Raw genomic sequence first — 25,852 nt, 5'->3', positions numbered from 1 at the left:
CCCGCCAGCCCTTTGCAACAGGCAAAACTGCCTTGGGCAAAACCAACTCCCGATCCAGTTATGGAAGTGGTACACTGGGACAGGAGTTAAGTTTCACATTCAATTTGACATTCTGCTGCTCAAGGTGAACCTTGGGGTGAATCCCACTCTGCACTATGGTTTCTCAGTGCTGCCAGGGCTGCCTGGTCCCCACTGCTGTCTTTCTTGGGGTCCTCAGCCCCTCCAGAGCTGCAGAGTTGGCTCCCTGGAAGGGTGGGCATTGCCCCTTCTTGCCCAGCTCTTCTTAGGGTCTTCCCAGCCCTTTCCAAAGGGGTTTCCCTCCTCTTGCCAGAATGACTCAGCAGTGCTGTTGGATTTTGGCTGGAGTGACCTAGTGCAGCCCTGTGCTCACCACCCACTTCGGGTGCAGCTTGGACCTAAACTTTCCATACCAGCATTCAGGTCTAAGCTGTAAGAAGAGGCAGAGTGCTCGGGATGTACAACAAAGTGTGGCTTTTTGCTGCTGTTGGAATTGTTTACACTTAAACCCACAAGCACTGCTGATCCAGTGTGAGCGTGGCTGCCTGAGAGAGCTTCTTCCATGCAACACGGCAGCATCTCTGATTCGGGGTATTTCACTGAATGACGAGCACCACGAAGGGATGAAGAAAGAAGGAACAGCACAAACTAGGGGGAATCTGCTGTCAGCAGCAACCAGGCTGATGTGTGATCAGGCTATCAGCTGAGTGCTAGCTGGCTCTGACATTGCCTGGAGAGGACAGCCAAACTCACAGAGCAAAGCACAAGGTGCAACATGCTCGCAGTGGGATAAACCGGGAGATTCAGTTCCCTGGGAATGCTGGGAATAAGAAGCTGTGGATTTTATGGGAAGCTTTGATATTGCAGTCTTGCAAAGCAGCATTTTGGGGCTTCGGTCATCACGTGCATAGGATGGAGACACATTAACCTGCTGTTGGGACATGCTGGAGAATCTGGGCTTATGTACAACTTCTCAGATGGCTTCGGAGTGGAGGGGGTCAGGCTTTCAGAGGCTGATGGAGTGGGACAAAGCACTACTGTTGATCACAAGGAGCATCTGTTCAGCTATAGGTACATCAGGTCAGCTGAAGTCCAAAGCATCCGAAGTGTTTCAGTAACTGCAGTGCTACTGTCCTGGGCAGGGGTTGAAGCTCCAGGGGACATTAAAGATCTGTGGTGGTCGCAGAGACCAGGCAGCTTTGCTGGCGTTGTGGCCAGTTAGCAGTGGGTGCCAAGTGGAAAAGCGCCCCAAACTCACATTGAGGTACCCCAGCTGGGCTGCATTCAAACGTGGACATGCTTCAGAGCCTCTGGGCATGATGATTTGGGAGGTGAAGCCCTGTGAGTGCCCCAGATGGGGAACTGCATTAGCACTGGTGTGGTCTTACCCAGGAAACCTGAAACAAGCGTTGGGAATGGGGCTGAAATCCCAGGAAGGACTGCTTTGCACAGAGAGAGCATGGCATGCTCACGTGTCGAAGATAAAAGGCAGGGCTCAGGATTACAGGAGTAGGGAGGGCAAAAAACCCAGCCAGGACTCGAGTTCTGCATTTTAACCACCTCTCCAGGGTGACAGGAGGTTATGGGATACACAAGCAAGGAACATCTGAGATCCGGAAACAACATGGGAACCAAACCTCACAAATTAACATAATTTCCAGCAGGATATATTTCAAATCTCCAACATTTCTCTCCCTGACTCTAAACAATTCAAATCATTGCCACAGTTTTAAAACCCCAGAAGTACTGGAAATTGAGCTGAGATGATCAACCTAAACCCTTGAGCTTATTTAGTTCAGTCATGGTACTGAACTCAGCACCATGAACTCAGCTGGTACTCAGCTACTGGCTCCTTTGCAGATTGAGGTCCCTACAACTCTCACCCCTTTGAAGCAGCAGGTTACTCAGTAGAAGCTGAATCTGAAAATATAGAAGGGTTCCACCTCTGCAGCTTCCGGATAGTTTAAGTCACTCAAAAGACTTTTCATACCCATCTGCTTTCAAAGAGGTATCCAGACAGTTATCCCACAGATGTCCCCCGGGGTGTTTGCTCAAAGCAGAGCCTGCTCTGCCCCGGGGTGGTTGGTACAGCCACTCCCTCCCTGGATTCACAATAAAGAGAGCACAGAGCCGTGGTTAAGCTTTGTTATCCCCTGTTGGGTTTGGTTTGTGCTTCTCCTTTGCAGCAAAAGCCTGGTAGAAGCAAAAGAGACGATACTGAGAAATGCATTTCTAAGACATGGTGACTCCCAGGGCAACCTGTGATTTCACAGGGTGCATGGTTCCGTGCTGTGCTGTTGTGTCATCAACTACAATTAAAACGTGTAATTGCAGCGTGGCTCCACTTCTGCTGGTGGGGAAAGCCTCTGCAAGGAGCACACAGGTTGCTGCCCCAGTCCTGCCTTCACACCTGTGCTGTCGAAGTGCGTATGAAGGTTTTTAATGTGCCTCCAACAGGTCAGAAAGGGAATTATGTAAGGACAATGAAAAAATAGGGATTAATTTCCCAGCAATGATGTGTCGTAATTACTGAGGTAGGTTTAGACGCAATCGGGGTTTCCTCATGCTGAATGCATCTTAGCAGTAGATGCTTCAGAAGATCTACTGCCCCTTCTGAGACACACCTTGGCTTTTGCCTGCAGTGTCAGCAGAGACTCTCTGTACCCCAACAGATTATTTACACACAAAAAAGCCCAAACTCACACTTCTCTACTGCAGAGCTGTAGTAGGGAATGAAAAGGAAACAACCTACAGCTGAGGTCAGTTGTTACAACAAGGTCCCTGGCTGGGAAGGAGCCAGCAACTGATTGTGGGTACCCATCTCCTCCTCAAGTATGCTTCTGAGTATTGCATCCTACTCTTCCCCACCTGCAGGCAGCAGGCAGCTCCCACCATTTCTATATTCTTCCATAAATTCTGGCTCAACACAAAGAGCATCCTCCACCAAAATAGCCCTGATGGTGCAAGGAAAGTGGGCCACCCCTGACTGAACTCCTCCTGTTCATTCTGGCCTCAGCCCTCTTCACGCAGATTATGGGGTCTGTAAACAGGTTTTGTTCTGTTTGTACATTCCTGTCTGGGCAACAAATCCAGCTTTTCTAGTATTTGTTTTAAATAGATCAGGAACAGGCAATCTCAGCTTTTGTACATTACTCTAAAATATAAGTGGCCGACTATGATCTAGAGAACTGGGTTTAAAACAGATCTCTTCCTACAGAAACTGTAAACAAGTAGAAAATTTAAATAGTCTTTTGTAAAAAAGCAAGGACAATCCAAGTCATAAAAAAATCACCCTTCCCTGCCTCACTCTTCCCACCCTCCCCACCCCATCCCAACAACCGAGCCTGAACCGCTCTGGTACGATCCTCAGCTAAGATTCTTTTCCTTTCCTTCTCCAAAATGCTCATCCCCATGTTGCATTTCCAGTGTGACCATTAGAAACACCTGCTGGTCCACGCAGACATCCTTTACAGGGCATTTAGCATGCGCCCCTTCCCCCTCGATGAAGACAAGGACGGGTGTTATCTAATCCGGGAGGTGCGGGAGGAATGCCTTCCATATTCAAGAGTTCCCTTATGCCTGGGAAGGAAAAATCTCAGCGTGACCCTGCCAGTTTTCAAGGGAACACCTACCGACAGGCAGAGCCATCAGAAGCAGGGGGAGGCTTCTCCCAGCAAAGACTAAGAAATTCAGCAACAGTGTCTGATGAGTAACAGTTATTGAATAAATAATTACAGGTAGGTTCAATGGAGGCAACCGGCTTTTTACTCAATAATTCAAGATTGCTGAACACTAGCTCTGACTCAAGTACAAGAATGCTGGCTTCTACACAAAGAAGCTTCGGCTTCCTGACGGACAAAATCAGCACCCGATGAGAGGCATGATAATACTGAGTGCCATGACATCGCTGAGTAGGGGACCGCAACCCCAGCAGCTCTGTTCCCATCCAGCGGCTCAAGCACTGGTGCCGTCCTCCTCGATAACGCGGTTCATGCTGGTCCCGTGTGTGATGTGTGTCATTGGGTTGCTGCTGAGATCCCTGATGCTGCTGTGACGTGACTGTTCATTAAGCCGATGCGAACTGCTGTGCCTGGAATGATCAGTCAGTCGTGACATGCTGCCGTGAGGTAGTCTTTCTTCTACGCCTCTGTAGCTGCAGGGAGTGTACCTGATTTAGAACAAGAGAGGAAAATGATGACTATTGTTACTGCCATAGTCATGAAAGAATGTAAATAAATCTTGGTGCCTGTGCAAGCACACGCACACAAATCCTCTGCTTTAGTGAAGAAAGTCCTGCTCTGAGTAGTTCAGCTATTTCACCAGTACAGCCCGGGGGCAAATTATTTCAACTCCTCATACAGCTTGGTTCTTACTACAGCACTATCCATAGTATTGATAATTAGGTGAGTAAAACACATGATGATAAATTGTGTTCTAAGCCTTAACTACACCCCAAGTTACAGTGGGTAAATTTCGTTACTGTTTTCTTCAGCGGGGCTAAGTCTGTTTACAGAAACAAAATAAATTTACCCACACAGAAAAGCTGCCACAAGAATATCAAGCTGACTTTATCATAGAATCATAGAATGGCTTGGGTTGGATGAGACTTTAAAGCTTGTCCAGTTGTAGCCCTCCCTGCCACAGGCAGGGACACCTTTCACTAGGCCAGGTTGCTCCAAGCCCTGACCAATCTGGCCTTGAACACTGCCAGGGATGGGGCAGCCACAGCTTCTCTGGGCACCCTGTGCCAGGGCCTCAGCACCCTCACAGGGAACAACTTCTGCCTAAGAGCTCATCTCAATCTCCCCTCTGTCAGGTTAAAGCCATTCACCCTTGTCCTGTCCCTACAGGCCCTTGTCAAAAGCCCCTCTCCAGATTTCTTGTCAGCCCCTTTAGGCACTGGAAGCTGGTCTAGGGTCTCCCTGGAGTCTTCTCTTCTCCAGGCTGAACAAGCCCAGCTCTCTCAGCCTGTCCCCATGGCGGAGGTGCTCCAGCCCTTGCAGCATCATCCCTTTTGGATGGATCTGTTTTCCCACACACTCTGATGATGTACCACAGATTACTGCCTGTGCGGGAAAACCAGCATTGAACACATTCCCACCATATAATTCATCAAGTTTAGGGCTGCCTCTGAAAATATCAAGATGTTTTTTCTGTTTTCAACCCAGACATAACAGGGAGAGGAAATGCAATCAGAGAAAGTAAATAGGAGCAGAACTTCCAGTTTTAGCAATGTGATGGCCAAACATCCAGCTGCAGAGGCTTGTCCAATTCTCTACATGATCTGAAAGGGAAGAAACGTACCTGCCATCGCGTGAGCGGTGCAGGCTGCCATGGTAGCTGCTGACTTTGCTGTGGATGCTGCCTGCCTTGCTCCTCTGGTCATCCATCATGGCCAGCTGGGTTGAGGAGGCGTGAGTCGAGGTGCCCTGGGTAGAAGTGCCTCTGGATTTCCGGATGATGGGGGTGTTGGGGTCTCTCAGAAGAGATTGAGCAAAGTCTGGCTCCTGCAGCACTTGACGACTCTCATTTACAACCCTGAACAAGACACACCATTTGAGCAGTTACCATTAATGACTGCAATAGAAAAGTGATTGCAGTAACAGCACTGTAACTATTTTATATTCCAGCTTGGCAAATAAGACCATTATTTACATTATAATGTCCCTATTTGCCTAATTCTGAAGCACGTCAACATTTGGATATTTAAGTAAAGTTCATGTTCTTGAATCCTCCCCACTCCCTGCATCTGATCCTCCAGCCTAGACATGTGGAGCAATTGTGGTGTATTTGCTTATGGCCTTAGTCTGTGAATATTGTTGCAAGAGAAATCCTTGGGCTAGTGCTGTGGCTCAGCTTGCTTGGATTACCCAGGAACTGCCTTTCAGGGAACATGGAAAGAAGCCACTTCCTTGCTCAAATAAGCATTTAAAATCTGGATTAAACCAGCAGCAGGAGAACACCAAGTGACATTCACCGTATATAATCACACATAACCGGCTGGCTGTAGCCCTTAGATCAGTGCTTACAGTCTCTGTTAGCCAAATCCCCATGCTGGGAAGGGCTGGCAGCGGGGCACACACTTGGCCGCTCCACCATGGCATGATGAAAGGAGGTGTTATCACATCCTCGACATTCCTTTACTTTTTTTTAATCTCTTTTCATGGGGAGGCCTTTTCCTCCCCTCCCATTCTCTATATGATTCTTTCATGTTCCATTTCCTCCCCCTGGTTACCTCCTCCTCTTAATTTTCTTGCTCTCAGAGGATCACAGGCTACCTAAGGAGGGAGGGTTGTAGCAGCTCTGCCTTTTACTATTCAAAGGGAAAAAAGAGGGGATGTGGCTCCAGCCACACACTGCTGTGTATGGGAGCTCCTGGGCTGCCTAGAAGCACCAGGAGAGAGGATGGCACGCTATAAGTCACTGAGATCACCAGGCCTGTAAAACAGCTTCCTCTGCCTTCACTGATTCCACTCCTGTCCTCTACCCATCAAACAAGTATGTCACCACTCTGTAAATCCTATCTAAACATACGCACATGCATTAAAACATATTAAGTTGTCACTAACCCCCTACATAACTTAGAAGGTGATCTGAATAAAAAATTTACTTTGATTTTGCAGAAGGTAATTTCATTTTAATTTGACCTCAGCAGAGGGCCAGTCCTGCTAAGGATGGATGCATCAAAGTTGTGGAGTAGTCACATAAAGGCTCATTGTATTTGTGGATCTATTCTGAAACATCTACTTAAAAGACAATATTTAGAATCATGAAAAGAGCTACTCATAGCTATTACAATATTATATAGATAGTCTCTGAAATTATGATTCATTTTTAGATAGTCTCTAAATTTATTTTAGACCGAGGTCTAAATTCATTTCAAACTTAGAGAAGCTGTAAGATGATTTTTATCCAACTGTGCTTTGGCACTAATGCATAAGGGAAGATTAAAAGCAGAGACAATTGCTTTTAACTGTGCTCATAGTGAAAAGAACCTAGGTTTAATTTCAATTTAAAGGTCTGATTCAGCTGACTATATTAGATAAGCAAGCATGCTTATAAATAAAACCTCTCAATTCCATCTCTCAGTACACGGCAAAGTTGTACTGTTCAATTGAAACCTCATTCTTATCAAAAATAGTTTGAAACCAGATGGAGCAATGCAGACGTGGTTCTGGGAGCAAACAGTACTTATGGAAAAATAAGGGACAATTCTTCAGGGTGGTTTTTTGAGCTGTTGCTTGTTTTGTTCTTCCCTCCTCCGTTTTGGACAGTGAGAGAACTCTAAGGAAACTACCCCCATCTATTCCTGTCTCCATCTCTGTGAAAAACTAACCAAAATGCTCTTCCAGGACTACGAGGGAAGAGATTATTTGCCAGTATTCAACCAGCTCTGTACCAATACGCACTCTTTTTTCCTGCGTCCATGGAAGAAACTAGCCCACTCAAAACAGGTCTTTTTGCTTCCAACCCAGAAGACAGAGGGTATCCCAACGACCAAAGCCATGAGATACTTCATGAGAAAGAGAATCAAATCTGGACGACTCATCTGAGTGACCTAGAGAGAAAAAGAAAGAGAAAAGATTATACAAGCCATCATAGTTCCCTACTCCATTTATTAACTCATTTAAAACAACTGTCTCTGCCTTGAGCCAAAGTAAACATCAACAGGGTTCCTTTGTTCCGTGGCTCTTGGGAGCACGACCAAGTGTGCTGTACAGCCCACTGTTGAGTAAAACAAAAGGTTCAACTGCTATGGGGCCTTGGCCTTTATTTGTACTTCTGGCCTTCTGTCTGTGCCCTGAATAATTGTGAAATATTTTCTAGTCTATAAATTATAAAGTCTTGTTTCTTTGATGGAATTAACCCATATAAAAACAGGTGCCACATGTGCTGTTTGGAAACATCCCAATGAAATGCTTCATGGGATGTTCAACACTGATCCTTTATTCCTTCATGGAATTTCTTCAGTGGAGGGTTATACCCGTAGTTGCCCTCCCTCAGGAGTTTGAGGTATCAACAAGGTCTGACTGCCTGATTCTTAATGAGCCGGCAGAGCCCTTACATCTCTCCATTTCTTCAGAGAGAGCAACTGAATTTGAAACCCCTCATGAGATCTATGTTCACAACCAGTTTGATATAAAAAGGGTTGGTGTGAAAAAGATGCAAAGATATTATTTTCAGGAAGGTCTGTAAGGTAGTTTTCAAACAAACAGGCATCCAGGCACTTCCTTGAATTGATAACCCAGCTCAAAAAGTGAACTTCAAGGACAGGGAACTTCAAGTGCAAGCTGAAAGAAACCACTAACTTTTATAAGAGAACAGTACAGGACCTAACTTACTCTGGAGGCATTAAGTCCTCTGTAAGCATTTTTGTGACACAGTCACACTGTGACTGTGGAAGGCACTCTTGAGTTCTAGACTTGGGTGTAAGAAGTTCTCTGCTTTCCATCACAGCTGTGGGAGAGCTCGTCAGAAAACATAAATGAAGGATCAGTCAAAGGACTCAACACATTCAGCGACTGAAGAAGGCAATAACACTGACCACAGGAAGGCTGAGTCTGAAGGAATGGGTCTGCAAAAAACCTCGAAGAATTCTGTTATAACAGGGGGTGAGGGCTGACCAGAGATGGCACAAGGAAGGGGACAAGCAGGTAGTCTTGTAAGCAGAGAAGGAAAACAAAGAGAGAATGTGAATGATAAGCAGATGACGTGAAAGGACAGAAGGCAAGATGGCACAAGCAGAAGGCAGACCAGAAGGGAGGGAAGGAGATCCTGGAGCTGGGGATTCCTTGGTAAGGACTGACAGGCCTTTAACCAGAGTGGATCCAGAGCAGATGGGTCTTCTGCCTGAAAGGAGCATGGCTGAGAGCAGCAGATGTGAGGCAGAAAAGGAACCCGTCAGGCAAGGGGAAGACATCAGTGATTGTCTCATATCGTGACACGTTGACAGTATAGGGTTCTCACTAGAATGGCTTAAGGATATGTAAAGCTAAGGCTGGAAAAAATGTTTAAACAAGTGGAAGTTTGATTGATCTTCTGCTAAATTCTCCTGATCCCAACAGAAATGAAGTAATAGGATAACAAAAGATCCACAGATGGCTCAAGGATTACTATGGCAGAAGGTTTTGGGGCTGTTTAATCATGGGGAAATGCTCACGAAATGAAGACTCTTTCCAACAAGGAGTAACTGCAGCAACAGCTCTGAGGCTGCTGGTGAGGCAGGAAGCTGATAAAACCCATTATACTTAAGAAAATGACCTGAACATCCACTGGCCTGTTTAAAACAGAAGAAAATATCAAACAAGCTGTTTCAAGCCAGGGAAACATTGCTCTGTAAGTCACGAGTGGGACTGAAATACTTTGTACAGTTCTGTGAATTCAGTTTAAATTCATCTTCCTGGAAAGCAGAGGGATATAGAGAAGGGCTGAGACATTGGGGGATTGCCTGTCTTGCAAGAAGCTTGTCTGGCTGACAAAGACTCAAAGGTGTGAAAAAAATAATTGCTATATAACAAGAAATATCTAAACACTGAAATGTGGCAAAAAAAAAAAACCAACTCAAACCCTCTTAGGAGTATTTAAGCTAAGCAACAGGAAAGAAATATGACTGCATGAGCCGTGAAAAATCCTATCCTTACAGACGGATTTTCAAACAAGAGTTGTGGGGGTGGGCACCTTTTAAGGCTGAGTGTTAACAGTTTATGAAAGATGCTGGCAGTGACAGACAGAGCTTCCCTCTGATCCTACGAGCTTATATTAATGTAGACACATATATATAATCTCCTACATCAACATCAAGAACCATTTTTTTCCTCCAAACTGAAAATCTGAATTGAATATTTCCCCTCTACTCTGCTCGGGTGAGACACACACACACACACACACCCCTGCCCCTGCAGTCCTGCATCCACTTCTTGGCCTCAACACAACAGGGATGTGGAGCTGTTGGAATGAGTCCAAAGGAGGCCACAAAGATGCTGTGAGGGCTGGAGCACCTCTGCTATGGAGACAGACTGAGAGAGCTGGGCTTGTTCAGCCTGGAGAAGAGAAGGCTCCAGGGAGACCTTAGAGCAGCTTCCAGTGCCTAAAGGGGCTGACAAGAAATCTGAAGAGGGGCTTTTGACAAAGGCCTGTAGGGACAGGACAAGGGGGAATGGCTTTAACCTGACAGAGGGGAGACTGAGATGAGCTCTTAGGCAGAAGTTGTTCCCTGTGAGGGTGCTGAGGCCCTGGCACAGGGTGCCCAGAGAAGCTGTGGCTGCCCCATCCCTGGCAGTGTTCAAGGCAAGGTTGGATGGGGCTTGGAGCAACCTGGCCTAGTGGAAGGTGTCCCTGCCTTAAAGATGAGCTTTAAGATGCCTTCCAACATAAACCATTCCATGATTCTATGAACTACATGTCCATCTTTCAACTGATGAAACATAAGAAACATAGAAACATAATGAGCGTTATTATGTGTCTTACAGTTCAGTTTTATATGGGGTGGGATCAATGCTCTCCCCATGATGAGGCAATTCTTTCCTCAGCACTTGTTTAGTGTGCTGTCCATCATCATTTGTCCCAGGAAAACTACTGATGTTGAAGGGTCTTTGACAACACTCCGCACTGTCCTCTGCTTGCAACCATTTAACCATGCACAACGAGTCTGAAAGCTTTCTGGGCGGTTTTGTAGTCAACCAGTGAGATTCCACTCAAGAAAACAAAAATTATTAACAATTATCCAATAAAAAATTACCCAGTGAAATTAAGCTCTCAAAAATTAACCTTATTATCTCATTTCATAATGTGCAAATGTGGCATTAAGTGGAATAAATGGTGAAATTTATTATTTCTTAATGAAGGTAATATTCAGGTAAAGTTTTATATTTACATATAGTGCTTGTCTGCTGGGCCAAGTCTCCCCTGGCATAACTACCAGCCTGAAGGTACTGATTCTTGCATGAAGAATAAAACAACAGTTCTAGCAGTAAGGCTCTCATTTGCTCACTGTACTATAGGCCACCATTATTTTATTGACTCAGGCATATTGCTTTATGTCAGAGCCAACAGAAATCAGGTGCTGTGATGTGTATTATTGCCCATACTGAATATATTACAAATCCCCATTGCTCTGAGTAAATTATATTACTTCCATAAAGATATTAAAGTAAATCACTTGGTATCAAAATTTCTGGCTCAACATATTCATGCTGGGTGCTGTAAATAATTCTAAGCAGAAAGGAAAACAAATTGCAAGCAAAAATTAAAATACACAGCAAATACTTTCATGTGAAAGGAAGAAAATCCTACCTTTGGCAAAGCAAGTTATTAAACATTACATACATTCCTTGAAAATAAGCCTTTTTGCACAAAGCAATTCCAGTAGGAACACACATTAGACTCTGATCATTAACACTGAAGTGACTGCACCTGTTTTAAACAACATACATCCACAGATTATGAGACATCTATAATAATTAACACAGCAAAATGAAAACATGAAATGACTATTCCAGGCTTATAGAACTGAAGATACCAGGTGTCTAAGCCCCCAAGCCCATTTCCAAGCAGCATAGCACTCACAGAACTCCAAGCCCAAAATGGTGCTATTTTCTGTCATTAGGACAGAGAACAGGTTGCATGGTTTTTAAAAGCAGTAAAACAACACAAACGCTCAATCAAAACTTAAATCCAGGGGATTTTCACTTCTGCTATACTGCCCAGCTATTGTTCCTGAGTGAACCTAAGAAGGACATGGAGATGTTGGAATGAGTTCAGAGGAGGCCATGAAGATGCTCTGAGGGCTGAAGCACCTTTGCACCAGACAGCTGGGCTCTTCCAGCCTGGAGAGGGTTCTGTGAAGACTACAGAGCAGCTTCCAGTGCCTACAGGGCTGACAAGGAGGATGGAGAGAGGTTTCTGACAAGGGCCTGTAGGGACAGGACAAGGGGGAATGGCTTTAACCTGACAGAGGGGAGACTGAGATGAGATCTTAGGCAGAAGTTGTTCCCTGTGAGGGTGGTGAGGCCCTGGCACAGGGTGCCCAGAGAAGCTGTGGCTGCCCCATCCCTGGCAGTGTTCAAGGCCAGGTTGGACAGAGCTTGGAGCAACCTGGTCTAGAGGAAGGTGTTCCTCCTCATGGGGACTTTAGATGAGCTTTAAAGTCCCTTCCAACCCAAACCAGTCTATGATTCCATGACTAAACTAGGAGACACAACTCTTGGGTAAATTTACACCATTGATAGAGTTTGCTGCAAATATCAAAGTTTCTAAAACATCCCCAAATCTGAATTACTGACATAACTAAAGCAGGAAAACGAAGTGAAGCGCAGTTGCTAAGGATTTAAAATGTTCCAGTGCAGATGCAGCCAATTAGGAAGAAAACCTCTTAAAATGAATACTACTGTTTAGGCCTGCAACGGTCACATTATCAGCTGATACCATGAATATGAACATCTACTAAGTTATTTAATGCAGTTATTTCATCTGTTTCACACTTGGCACCGTTGCCAGACTCATCTTCACATCTGTTAATGTCAGTGCTCCCTTCGTTATCAGGTATCAAAGCCTTTCAAAACATCTCTTATATTGACAAGCCACTGACTGAAATCTAAAGGCACGGCAGATCTCCCCTGGGCATTAAAAAACTTGGATAATATCTTTCTAGATAAAAGCCCGTCTTGCAAGCACACTGGTCTGCTCTGGACATCAAGAGCTGCCTTTCCGTGAGGGCAGTGTCAAAGAAACACAGACCAGACAGCAGCTAGTTGCAATATCCTTCAAGATGAGAACCTCTATTAGAGGAAAGATAATACTGGTGGTGATTCTTCATTTTCCTTCGTACCCGATCACTTTCCCAGAGATGCAAGACGGGCTCGTGCACTCCAGCAACATGAGAACCTGGCAATTTAGTGAAGCCAGCACAAATCAGTTAGCATTGTTCTTGAGCTAGCTCACTGCACATTTGGTCGGACCTGCTGCAAAGGCAGCTCATCATGAAGATGTGATTGGAAAGACTTGACAGGCTCCATGCAGACACCCGTGTGAACACTAGAGTGCATGGATCTATGTCCCTGAACTGAATTTGTCTTCCTGTGCAGCTCCAGGCCTTCAGGGGCATTCAGTTAACAAGAAAAAGCAGGCTATGAGATGCAGATGCAGGGGTTTCAGTTGTGTGCTCTACACTCTATTCTGTTCAGACACGTCTCACGAGCAGCACGGGTACTTACGTTTCACCTAGTGAAGACCAACAGACAAGTTCTGTCAGACACAAAGATTGCATATGTGATAGCGAGATTTCTGTAACCCGTTTTTTCCCATCTCCCATCTGCTGGGTGGTGTGGCAGCTGGGTTGGTACAGATTGTCAGACAGAAATGTACTTTCCTTCGTGAATACAAAAAGACATCAGTTTGAATGCGTTGTTTCCCCACTAAAACAGTGGCAGGTGTTCAGAAAGGAGGTTAAAAACATCAATTTCAGCATTCCTCCAGGGAAAAAATAATGCTTCTTTGTAGGCGCACTGTTAATTTAAGGTGCTCATATAACTAATTTCTGAATATTTTCCCCTTCTGCCCCCAAACGATCAATCACGGCTGCTTTTTAGTGACGGAGACCAGTGGCCTCTTCCCCCTAAAATGAATGAAATCACAAATTAATGAGCTTGCTGCGTATGTGAAGTGAAAGCACAAACACAACACCTGTCCCCCTCCTTTGGGGCACAGTTCCACAATAACGCTGATCATTTGATATTTCCCTAAGGATAAAAAGCAATGAAATTCAAATTAACCCATCCTTTTGTGGAAAATGGGAGAAAGACCAAAGGGGTTGAAAGACCAAAGGGAATCTGATCTAACAATCTCATAACCATTTCCATCACTGTCATTGCTTTGAGACTTAGAATATTATACTCACACTGCTTGTTTCCCAGCAAAATGTAATAGCATTTGTCACTAAATAATACAATTATTTTCTCAGGTTATTAAAACCTTGCAAGTTTTCTGTTTTATTCAACAAGCAAACCCATGCCACCATTCTGGCTACGTGGCTGCACCAGCTGAAGAACTGAGAAACTGAAAGCACCTAAGAAAAAAGGTAGTGGCTCACCTGATTTAGCCTTCATTTAAGAGCTAATGATAAAGCCAATATACACTTCATGAGCCTCAGAATAGCTTAAATCTGTATGAAACAGTCTCCACAGGATCAGGAGACCTCCCTGCATCCAAAAAGAAACAAAAGGAAACTTTTCTGGCTCTGACTACCAAAAGCCAGATGGCTCATGAGATATTCAGGCTATCCCAAGCAGAATAAATACAATAATTCAAACTGTGGGACTTCTGAAAGTGTGGCTCTGCGCTGTCATGAGAGAACATGGATGCTCTGTGGTTCTTGCTCTTAGCACTGTGCATTAACTTTGCCTACTGGCTCGCATTAAAACAATTAAATTGTTACAACAATTATGAAAAAGCATTGCTAACTATTCTCCAGACTTACTTAATAACTACTGAGTTGCTATAAAAGCAGAGTGGAAATTAAAGCAAAGAGATCAGCCTGTACAAGACTTGGGCCAGTAACAGATAGCTTGGAAACCTAACCCAAGCTGAAAATAAATAAATAAGGCACTGTAATAAAAGCTTATAAAATTACCATCTTAATGGGATGCAGGCTATTCTGGAGGAAAATTAGTCACCACAGAAGTTTATTTAGTGCCCAGGCGCTACAGATCCATCTCACCATGCTGAACTCATCTGCAACCCATTTTTTTCTCAAGATTAAATCTATGTAAGTGCCAAAAAAAAGATATCCTTACAAAAACTGCCTCTACAGAACATCTAAACTGCCATGAATTATATTTTAGAAGAATTTCTCTTGAGTTTCTCTGGCATGTTATGGGAAAGAAGTCAATCAGTTCATAGAAGAAGTGTCCTGGTTTGCACCAGAAGTCACCCCTTGTCTGTGTTGGGCCAGAACACACTGGAGTCCATAATCTCCTGGAAAACCATCTTGAATAAAGGGTAGCACAGCAGAAAGCGGCCTCTACAAGGTAATGCTGCAGGGTTTTCCTCATCTATCTCCTTCTTGAAAAGGGATCCCAGAGGACATCTAAAAAGGTCTTGACTCATGACTAGATTCTAATAATGCGCCTCCAACGCTCTTGCCCTTCAGGCCCTGCAGTTAGTCATCGTGTCAGGAAACAGCAATCCCCAAGAAGTTTGATGCTAACTGCTCTTGCACTCATGCAATGGGAATGCAAAAATGCAGCAGACTACAGCTTCAGCCATCACCTTGCAGGTACCTTGTAGCTATCTTGGGACAGGGAGATTCTGCAGCTTCAGGAGACTACTTCTGGGAGAACACCCTGCTTATCAAGAGAAAGCTGTATCTCAATGAAGCTATCAGGATGTCTGGTAATTTGTGGCTTTATCTTGAAACAGAAGACAGCATTCAATCACTGCAACTAATTTTTTAAGTGCTAGCCATGATTCGTCATTACAAAGATTGCCCAAGCACCTGCCCTCTGTTTTACCATTATGAGGAACTTGTACCACCAGTCTCTCAGCCTCAATGCCAGGCACAAAGCATGCGAAAAGCAACTCTACTTGATTGTACTACCCATGAGAGACTTGTTCCTCTCTTTCCTTTTCCTGTGGATGTGTACAAGCTGAAGGCAGATGTCCTCTGTAGAAACAAAAAGCAAACAAGTCCCCATCCACCATGCAGTTGTTTTCCCCAGCATAGCTTATCTTTCTTCTTGTCACTGGAACAGAAGAATCACATCACAATTCTTGACAATATTCCCCATTTTGGACCATTTCAGCTCCTCTCACACTTTGGTATGAGCTGTAGCTGTCTGATGTAACAGATCCAAGGAGCCTTTTTTCTGTTACAGATCTGTGACTAATGCCTGTGATAAAAATGACAAAGTATTGCTTGAAGTCAAGGCATGACTCACCCAAAGGTGTCTAACACAAAGGATGAAACAGACTCAATCTACTACAATTTCTCTTACTTAAATCCCAATGCTCACCAAAAACCTAAACCCAAAACTCATGCAGCTCTGTGGAAAGGGACCTGCAGGTCCTGGGGAACACAAGCTCAATGTGAGTGAACAGTGTGCAGGTATGGCAAAGAAAGCCAACAGGATGCTGGGAACATCAACAAGGGCATCACCAGCAGAAATAAAGATGTCACTGTCCTGTTCTACTCAGTTTCAGTTCCTACAGTACAAGAAACATGTGGGTGGGCTGGAGATGTCCCAGAAAGGGCCACAAAGACAATCCAAGGGCTGGGGAGCCATATGAGAAAAGGGTGAGAGCTGGGCTTGTTCAGCCGGGAGAAAAGGTTCAGGGTTTATAAATGCCCTTAAGACAAGAGACCTTATCACCATATTTCCAGTACTTAAGGGGTAGCTACAAAGAAGATGGAGACTCCCTTTTTACAAGGAGTCACATGGAATGGAGGAGGAGTAATGGGCACAAGTTACACCTGAGGAGATTCTGATTGAACACAAGAGAAAAATTTTTCACCAGGAGAACAACCATCCACTGGAATAAACTCCCCAGGGACGTGCTGGACTCCCCAGCATTGGACACCATTAAGATTCAGCTGGACAGTGAGCCGGGCACTCTAGTCTAGGTCATGCTTTGCCAGGAGACATTGGACCAGATGATCCTTGAGGTGCCCTCCAACCTCAGATTCTAAGATTCTGGTTCTATGATTTATGCAGTTGTCCTTACCACTGCTGTGGAACCAGATGGCATTACTGTAGTATTCTGTCTGTGCAGACAAAAGGGATTGTGATTGGAATGGGCTAAAATAGGTCAAGAAACTTAAGAGCTGCAAAAATGTTTTATCAGCAAATGCTTCTTTACTGGCACCCACAGCACATTGCTTGATATATTACCTATCTTCCACAGAGAGTAAGGCAAGATTAAAGAGATGCCTACCTGAATTACTGGCAAATCTGTCAAATCGGGGATCCTGAGGGGTGGCTGCAGTAGGATAAATTTGGCAGATCTGTCCCATGGCCAGAGAGGCTGAAAGCTCCGTATTGCCATTCAGAAAAAACAGCATTTTTGTTTTCTTCAGATATTAGCACTTCATTGGGAATCAGACAAGTCAGGAAAAAGAACTTAATGAATCAGAAAATCTGATTTCTGTCAATGCTGCTGATGAAAACATACCTGGACTAAAACCTCTACAGCTTTAATATCTATTTTGGCAGTAGATATTCTTCCTTGAATTCATTAAATTCTTACAAGACAGAATTTAGCAAGCTGATATGACTCAGGCTTGGAACATATTCCCATTTTCCCATAAATAAACTCCCACTGCTTGAATGAAGACACTTGGCATTAAGAACACAGAACAGAAGAAACATTTTTGTTTCCAATGTCTTTCATTGCTACAGCCAGCCATGGCACACAAGCCCATTCAGTAGCCAGCCTCATCCTGAAATCATGAGCTCCTCCCTCAGTTCCTCACAGTATTCTCTAATTTCCAATTAGGTTTATTCATGACCATGTGATCATTCTGCCAGTGCTGCCACTTGACTTTAACAACTCTTTTAAGTGTCCTTTATGGATCGCAGAATCACAAAATAGTTTGGGTTGGAAGAAGGGACCTTAAAGCTCATCCAGTTCCAACCCCCTGCCACAGAGGCAGGTACACCTTCCACTAAACCAGGTTGTTCAAAAACTGGCCTTGAACACTGCCAGGGATGGGGCAGCCACAGCTTCTCTGGGCAATCCGTGCCAGAGCCTCATCACCCTCACAGGGAAGAATTTGTTCCCTAATATATAATCTGAATGTCTAAAACTGCAACTGCATCCCTTGTTACTCTTCCTTTGCAGGGCTACATACACTTATACACCCTCCTTCTCCAAAGACAAGCTCCAACAGAACTTTAATCCTGGCACCGTTTCACTACTTTTCATCTATTTTTGTTTTCTTCTTACAGTCTTTTTTGATCCAGCACAATGCAGTCAGCCACATAATGCCATACAGAAAAAAAACTAGTTGCACATTAGTTTATATTTACTCCTAAATGGTTGTGAATGAGTAATTACTACACCATGAAATTGCTGGAGATGAAGTCGTAAGAAACAGATTAGTGTAATTTCGTAAAGATGCAAATAATAGCCAAAAGCAAAAGTACAGAACTCAGGAGAGAAGAAACAAAAAGCTGTTTTAGCAGACATGGGATATACGAAATATTTGTTACTCTCCTCAGTCTCCTCAGAAATATCATGTTCATTAGTCTTAAGGTCACCTTCTTCAAATTAGAGTGTGAATGGAATGAGATCAATCATCATTTACATGACTTGCTTTTACAAAATCAGTTCAACTGTGTCTTTGAAAAGTAATTTGGTGTCAGGGTTATTACATCAATTGAGAACATTTTACAGTGTTATGATAAATACTGTACTGCTGTACGGGTGACTGGAACGGGCTGGCAGAAGAGCTTGTGGAGTCTCTGTCCATAGGGATATTAAAAATTCGGCAGGACATGGCTATAAGCCCCCTGCTCTACTTGACCCCATTTTGAGAGGGGGCTTGACTAATAATCTCCACATGCTCTTTCTGCCCTCAGCTACTCTCAAAACTGTAAAAGAGTATAACATACTCATATATAATAACAAGAGTTATTAATGCCCAAGTTCTACTTAAAATTCCTCTGAGTTCTCTCTGAAAGAACTGTCTCAGGCTACAGACAAAAGTATTTTCATATATTAAAGTTAAGTTGTTAAACCTACACAATAATGCATTTTTAGAAAGATAAGTCCCAAACATCAAACACAAGGAGTAATGTAGCCTGGTCAAGTGTGCTACATCCTGGAAGACAACACAGCTCAACAGTTTTGATATTGCTCATCAGTTTTGATGTTCATCAGTCTATGACCGCTTATCAGATTTGTATTCATACTTTGACACTTTCATGGTATACTGCTTTTAGGGTTTTTGAGCATAACAGATATTTTAACATAAATAGGTCATAAACATTATATATAATTACTTCAGAAACTATTAGAAAAAAATACATAAACAAAACACAAGGAAAAATCTACCTGTATTACTAAGAACATAAGCTGTTAATGGAAAATGTGAATAACTCAAATTTTACATATACTTAAATACAGTATTTTTTGTATTAAAATAGTCTTATTTATTTTCAAAGTAATTTTAAAAAAGTATTCTTATGTTGCTCATTTGAATTTTGAAGCTGCACCTGATTCTCGGGTGGGCTGAGCTCATGTGCAAAGCAAACCTTTATACATGTTGCGAAGAGACACTGTACTCTTCACCTGCCTTTCCTTTTCTAGCAAACGGAATAATTCTCTCTTAAAAAGAAGAACTAACAGAAGGATGATGCATGGGAGTATTGTTTGTTCATGTAACTAAAGCAAAAGAATAATCCAACTTGAAATGTGCAAGTATTTGTTACATTTTCATGCTATATAGCCCAGCCATGCCTAAGTTCAGTGGAGGTTTACCAATACCAAGGAACACAAACAGCATGTCCAAGAGATCTGGACCAGTCTTACAGATGAACTTGGTTCATTTATTTCATTATGTTCCATCACTAAGATAGATCTATTATGTCATGGTTTAAACTCAGTCAGATACGCAGATGCTCTCTCACTCCCATCCCCCCACTTCCTCCCCTCCACTCCCAGAGTTGTGGGGAGGAGAATTGAAACAATGTAACTCCCACGGGTTGAGATAAGAGCAGTCCAGTAACTAAGGTATAACACAAACCACTGCTGGTGCCACCAATAATAACAATGATAAGTGAAATAACAAGGAAAGAGAATATAACCACTCACCACCCACTGACTGATACCCAGCTTGACCGAGCAGTGATCTAATCCTTCCGGGTAACTGCCCCCAGTTTATATAGTCAGCATGATGTGCTGTGGTATGGAATACCTCTTTGGTTAGTTCGGGTCAGGTGTCCTGTCTCTGCTTCCTCCCAGCTTCCCCTCCTCCCTGGCAGAGCATGAGACTCAGAAAGTCCTTGGTCAGAGTAAACATTACTGAGCAGCAACTAAAAACATTGGTGTTGTCAGTGCTGTTCCCAGGCTGAAAGTAAAAAACACAGCACAGCACCAGCTACTAAGGAGGAGAAAAAATTACTGATACTGCTGAACCCAGGAGATATTATTATTAAGTATAGTCTTTAGTTAATAATAATGATTTGGGGTCTAGAAACAAATTGTTCTAATGAAGAAAATAAACTTCTTTCTGTCTTTATGACTGTATTCTGAACTGCTTTATGTTCAAGCATGAAGCAAACCCCAATAAACACTCACAGCTGGAGTTGGTTGCTCATGTTATGCCCAGTGGTATTATGGATACAGTGACTGCAATCACAATTTCCTGAAAATCCAAAGCTTTAGAAGGAAATCTGTTGTCAGCAGTGTAACTGTCAGAACTGCTTAGTCCCAAGACTGATGACATTCAAATGGAAGTACCTTTCAGGACTGGAGTTTTAAAAATGTGTTGACAATAATAAAGATACTCTGTAATCACTAGGAATAAATGCACAGATGTGCAGTATCTCCAAAATTTATTGTACCTTGTGTTCAGTGCTGACAGGACATATCATTCAATGGTCAAGAACACTACAGAGAGCAACAAAAGCAATCATACTGAAATCCACTCAGATGTGGAATAGCTAGACTTACAAACATCCAGATTCAGCATTTGAGGAGATTTTGGCAGGGATCTACAGCTAACAGCCCATTAAAGATTTTTCTCTTCAAAAGCTGTTCTACAGCTATTGTAACATGACTGCCCAACATCTCAAAGCAACTCTGAAAGGCTCAGAAGTGTTAATGAATGCATCTCTCTTCAGAATTTTCAAATGCAAATTATAGGCAATTTCCTTTAATTTATTAAAATGAAAAATTAACCTTTTTTAGGTAAATGATTTCCTAGCACATGTATTGCAGCACTCAATTCTGACAGTTAAGAGTGACTGGTGGTTCAAAATCAGAGAAATCAGACCTCCTGACTTAAGGGTTTTGTTGTCATTTCAATAGCAATTAAAAGAGGCAGTGGGAAAAGAGCTCCCTTAATATTCAGAATTAAAGGCTGTTCTAGATATAAAGTATGCATATTAAAAAGAGAATAGAATAAAACTGAGAAGGCAAAAATAGCAAGATCTGACCTCCTTTGGCAAGTTACCCACAGCAAAGTATTGAATAAAAAGAAAGGGGGGAGAAAGAAAAAGAAAAAGGTGACCTTGAGGAGTCAGCCTTGGGTACAAGTACAAATCAACCTGTCTGAAGATAATGGTTGAGAAATCAGCATTTCCCTTTGGCTCTGGCTCAGGCAATCCAATTAAAAAAAACAGCTAGAAATGAGTCATGTGAATGAAATGATTGCTTTCAGTCAATATGCTAATTGACTGGAAATTGCATACATGCTAAGCAGAGATAAGATAATACGCTGCATCCTATGTAGGGTTTATCGAAGTCCTGGATGTGCAAGGAGGAGACAAGATTGCTATTATTAATGCCAAAAAGGAGAATTCTGAGACATTTAACTACCTGGAGTATATGCTTTTCCTTGAATATGTTCTTAAGCAGCTAAACCAGGAGAAACTGAATCACTGCTAAGAAACAGTGTGATACTGTGATTAATGCTGTTCTGAGCTGACATTACTTTTGTTTTTGAAAGAAGCCTACCTCCTAATTCAGATTTGCTCAGTCTCTTCTGAGTAAACAAAAATATGGAAAATATGTTTTTATCTCAACTTCTCCTTTTTCCTTTTAGGACAAAATAATTACATGCAACAAAAAGCAATTCCTTAGGGCAGATTTAAGCAAATCCATTACCTCTTCTAAGAGGAATTCTCAACAATAACTAATGGAAAAGAGGGGGGGAGGAGAAGTCTAGGTTTATAGACATCTTCAAATATATTCTCTTTATGCCTGTGCCACACACAAACAGTAATGTTTCTTAACAAAGCCTCTTTTCTGAATCCAGCTTCACGCACTCCCCCGCACGTTTCTGAACACCCCCTATAACACAGATGGTAAAACAGCTGAGACGTTTTGTATTTTAAAAGATAGTGTCAATACCCCTGATTAATAGAGAAAATGGCAAAAACTTGAAAATGACATATATTGCAGCCAATAAAACCAGGGAAACTGTCCCAACTTTTATCAGCATACTAAAAACATAGACTCGCCACCTCAACAGTTACTTCTTGCAACTGTTTTCAGCAAGACGTTTGCAAGCCCTGTCTTTTCTTCTCTTTGGTCCGTGTGTGCAATTGTTCTAAAGCACTTGTGCATGAAAATAAAGCCGGTGTCAACAGGGGCTACACTTCACCCGCAATGCAGCCATGGGAAAGACAGGCTGCTACAAGAGCATTTCTGAAGAGCACGCGAGTCAATTTTACCATTACAACATTTTAAAACTCTCCAGTAAATTAGTGTCTATTGAGAATTGGAGGGTTTAGGAGCTATACTGTAAAAACTGAGCACACATACAATTTATAAAGGCTTTTTTCTTTGTTTTTCTGCTCTTTTTTGGGGGGAATGGGGGAGAAATAAAGAGATGGAGCTGCAAAACCTGAGCAGGAAATTACAGCAGCTTGCCTCTGTGTCTCTTGCTTCCGCCCATTTTATTTAAAAGTAGGCACGCTGAAATATGATATTTAAGACTGAAGTAACAGCAAAGCAGATGACTAGACACCCCCATTCTCTTGGCTCTCAGCCCACCATTACTTTACCACCATAGTCGCTTTTCAGTTGGCACCTGGTCATAAGAAAGCTTCCCTGTGATGAATAGGCTCTGCGAGACAGCTATGTGTAGCCTCTGCTTTCAGTAACCTTCCTGTGGTGTTTGCTCAGGGCACCGTGTGTAAAGTAAAGGAAGGACAAAGCCAGGCCAAGAGGGAGTGAAACACATTTGGAAATGTTGCCCCTACCCCTGTTGCGTGGGCAACTTTTGAAAAGGAGGCAAAACAAACAAAGCAATTTATAGTTGTTAGTGATCCAAACCAGCCTGAAATGAAGAGATTTTTATCACAACACTGTTAATTTTGAGATATAGAAATACAGAGTAAAAAAAATTAACTGTGGTTAGATCAAAAAGCATATTTGTGAAAATGGGAAACAAGAAAACTGACAAATTCTTGAGCCAAAATTACCAGCAGATGACAGAGATTAACCCTAAAATTTAAATCCATGCCTCCAACATTAGTTGTCAAATTATGTATTAAAATAATCTGCAATGCCATATAGTTTCAATATTAACTGAAATACAACAGCAAGCTTGTACTTCGCTTTTCTTTGTGCCTGTGCTAGATACATGTAACCATCCCTGACAGACAAGAGGCACCACCAAAGAAACATTCTCTTCATTTACACTTCTGGTATCTTAGGCAACCACAATTAATCCTCTCTTCTCTATCCAACACCCTCAATGAAGAGAAGTGAGTGGGTGAGAACTCCCACCTGCAGTAAAAACCCATTTGACAACATTATACAGCATGACTGGGGCCTCATCTTAGAATGAAATAGAGCAGAAAGGAAGAAAAAATTGGCTGCATTGACTGTTTTTGTTGCTGACAGAAATGATATTTGGTATTACATCATCTTACAGCATCGCTCTTCAGAATTAAGTCCTTAAAAATACCAAGGCAGTTGGGTTTTTCTAAAGCAAAGATTAGAATGAAAATAGAAAAGATTTAGAGATAAGCTTCTCTAAACTGCTATGAGAACTCAGTTAAAATTACGTTTACAAAACTAGTTGTGTTTTGCTCATTGTTTTTGCAGAAAAAGTCTTCTCTATCAGTAGCTGAAGCATGTTTATGTGACATGTAGCAAAGCAATATTATCTGTCTGTGGAATTCCCAAACTCAAGCCTATGTCCTCCCTGGTACTGTGTTTTAGGTGCTTGATTATCTTCAAAAATGAGCAAAAACCATGTTACAAAGTTTTATTTCTGGATCAGCTTCTATTCAAGCCAAGACTTGTCAGGACCTAGAAAGAGTGTTTCAATGGTGTTGAGGCATATTCTGATTTTTGAAAGGGAGAGATTGCAGAAGCCCCATAACCTCTCCTAACCCTTCCCCCCAAAAAAACATTCCTCAGAATTTTGTAGTAAAAATCCTAACAAAAATATCCAATAAGAACAAATGTGACCTCTTCAAACAGATAGTGAATTAAGTTAGGACACAATTCATCTGAATGTCCATTGAATCACTACAGAAATGGCCGTTTCTCTGCTTCAGCTGCAAAAGTAGGCTAGGATGCCTGGCTCAGATGGAAACATCTGGAATTAGATAAATGAGTGCTGCTTTCAGTAGCTGTTCTTGATTTTCACATTGTTTTCATTCTAAAATACGTCCATTATTTTATCTCTGAAGGTCTACTGGTTTATATGAGTTCAAGCCCAAAGCCAGCAAATAGATGAGATAGTGAAGTCAACACTGAACAGGCACAGTGCCACACATTGGTTAATTTCTAAATGCACTCATCACTATATTTACTTCTGGTTCTGGACTTGGGAATCTACCTGGAGTACACTGCAGCAATGCCTGAACAAGCCCGGATGGGTATTGAGCATCCAGCACGAAACTGAGGTCCTAACAAAAAATAAAAGAGAGTTTCCAATGCAAAATCAGAGTTCGCAATTTGTTCTCAACTCCCTATCCCTGCCTAACTCTCAACTGCTATCAGGTCTTCCCCATCAACAGTAAATCGAATGTGTTATCCACATCTGCTTCCATTCCTTTAAATAATATCAAAAACATAAGCAGGGAGCATCACCTTCATCCATTCTTAGCAAGTGAGCACCAAGGTCTTCTAATCATGTGGGGCTACATTAGTAGGGAAATTATGAATATCAGATCACAAGCAAAGGTAATTCATACCACTTAGGTTCATTTCTCATGGACTCCCACTAATGTAGTGGATGTCTTTGAAATAGTTTATTTTTCCTTTTTATTTTCTCTTTAATAACTGAATTGGATGAGTCTCCCATCAGCACAGCACCTAGCCTAGCCCTAAAGCATTTGTGGAAACTGTGCAGAATCTATTTATGTTTGGATTTCAGAGGAATAAATCATAACTCAGGATCTTCTTTACTTTACAGGAAATCTGATTTTGTGGTTCAGCCCAAGAAACCTTCCCAGGCCTAAGCTACTTACAGAGTACAATTATGGGACTACAAAAAGAGGTAAAAGCTTTTAACACCACACTCTATCATCCCAAGAAAGCAGACACATTTCCTTATCTTGGGAAGATGACAGTTACCACTTTCTTACCCCTTTGAATGTTTCTGGCTTGCTGCATCCCTTCCCTTTTCTCTGTGTGAGAAAAGCTGCATTGACCATTTGAACTCCTACTTTTTGTAAGAGAAACAGCTTCAGAGACAGACTGCTGAGTATCTATTTCACTTTTTAGCCAAATTCATCCCAGTTTTGTGACATATTTTCACAGACTGGGGCAGGTCACTGTGTCCCAGTTTGTCTTTGTAATTCCTAAGAGGAACAAATTTATGCCACTCTCCTTGCAAAACACCGTAGTGCCTGGAGGACAAAAATATGTTTGGGGTTTTTTTCCCTTTTACCCTACTTTTTACCTTACACCAGCTGTATCTGATGTGAGATGTCTGACAGAAAGTAACTTACAGCTTTTATGGCACCAAGAATTCAAAAACCTGACTAGACACGGTCTTTGGCTGACCCTGCTTGAGCAGAAGGGTTGGACTAGATGATTTCTAGAGGTCCCTGCAACCTGAGTGATTCTGTGCTTCTGCAAAGTGAGTGCCCAAACTTTTATCCCTCTCCATCCTGTCATCTGAATTAGTTGCCACAGCCTGACAACCTCCATC

General features: G+C 42.6%; 1 protein-coding gene across 1 annotated transcript in view; it reads right to left on the bottom strand.

Annotated features, from left to right (window-relative positions):
• Nucleotides 1-3,760: 3,760 nt before the first annotated feature.
• The window catches only part of FZD3 (frizzled class receptor 3), a 61,646-nt gene continuing 39,554 nt past the window's right edge, over nucleotides 3,761-25,852 (bottom strand). The window contains exons 5-7 of the mRNA XM_031046602.2: nucleotides 7,428-7,576; nucleotides 5,323-5,556; nucleotides 3,761-4,186 (exon numbers count right to left, since the gene is read on the bottom strand). Coding sequence (XP_030902462.1) covers nucleotides 3,973-4,186; nucleotides 5,323-5,556; nucleotides 7,428-7,576 — 597 coding nt within the window. The 3' untranslated portion in view covers nucleotides 3,761-3,972. The remainder of the gene's footprint in view (nucleotides 4,187-5,322; nucleotides 5,557-7,427; nucleotides 7,577-25,852) is intronic.

The sequence above is a fragment of the Melopsittacus undulatus genome, chromosome 3 (assembly GCF_012275295.1).
Source record: "Melopsittacus undulatus isolate bMelUnd1 chromosome 3, bMelUnd1.mat.Z, whole genome shotgun sequence".
Lineage (NCBI taxonomy): Eukaryota > Metazoa > Chordata > Aves > Psittaciformes > Psittaculidae > Melopsittacus > Melopsittacus undulatus.
The sequence above is the reverse complement of the archived record's forward strand: the minus strand, read 5'-3'. Positions and strand labels throughout refer to the sequence as shown.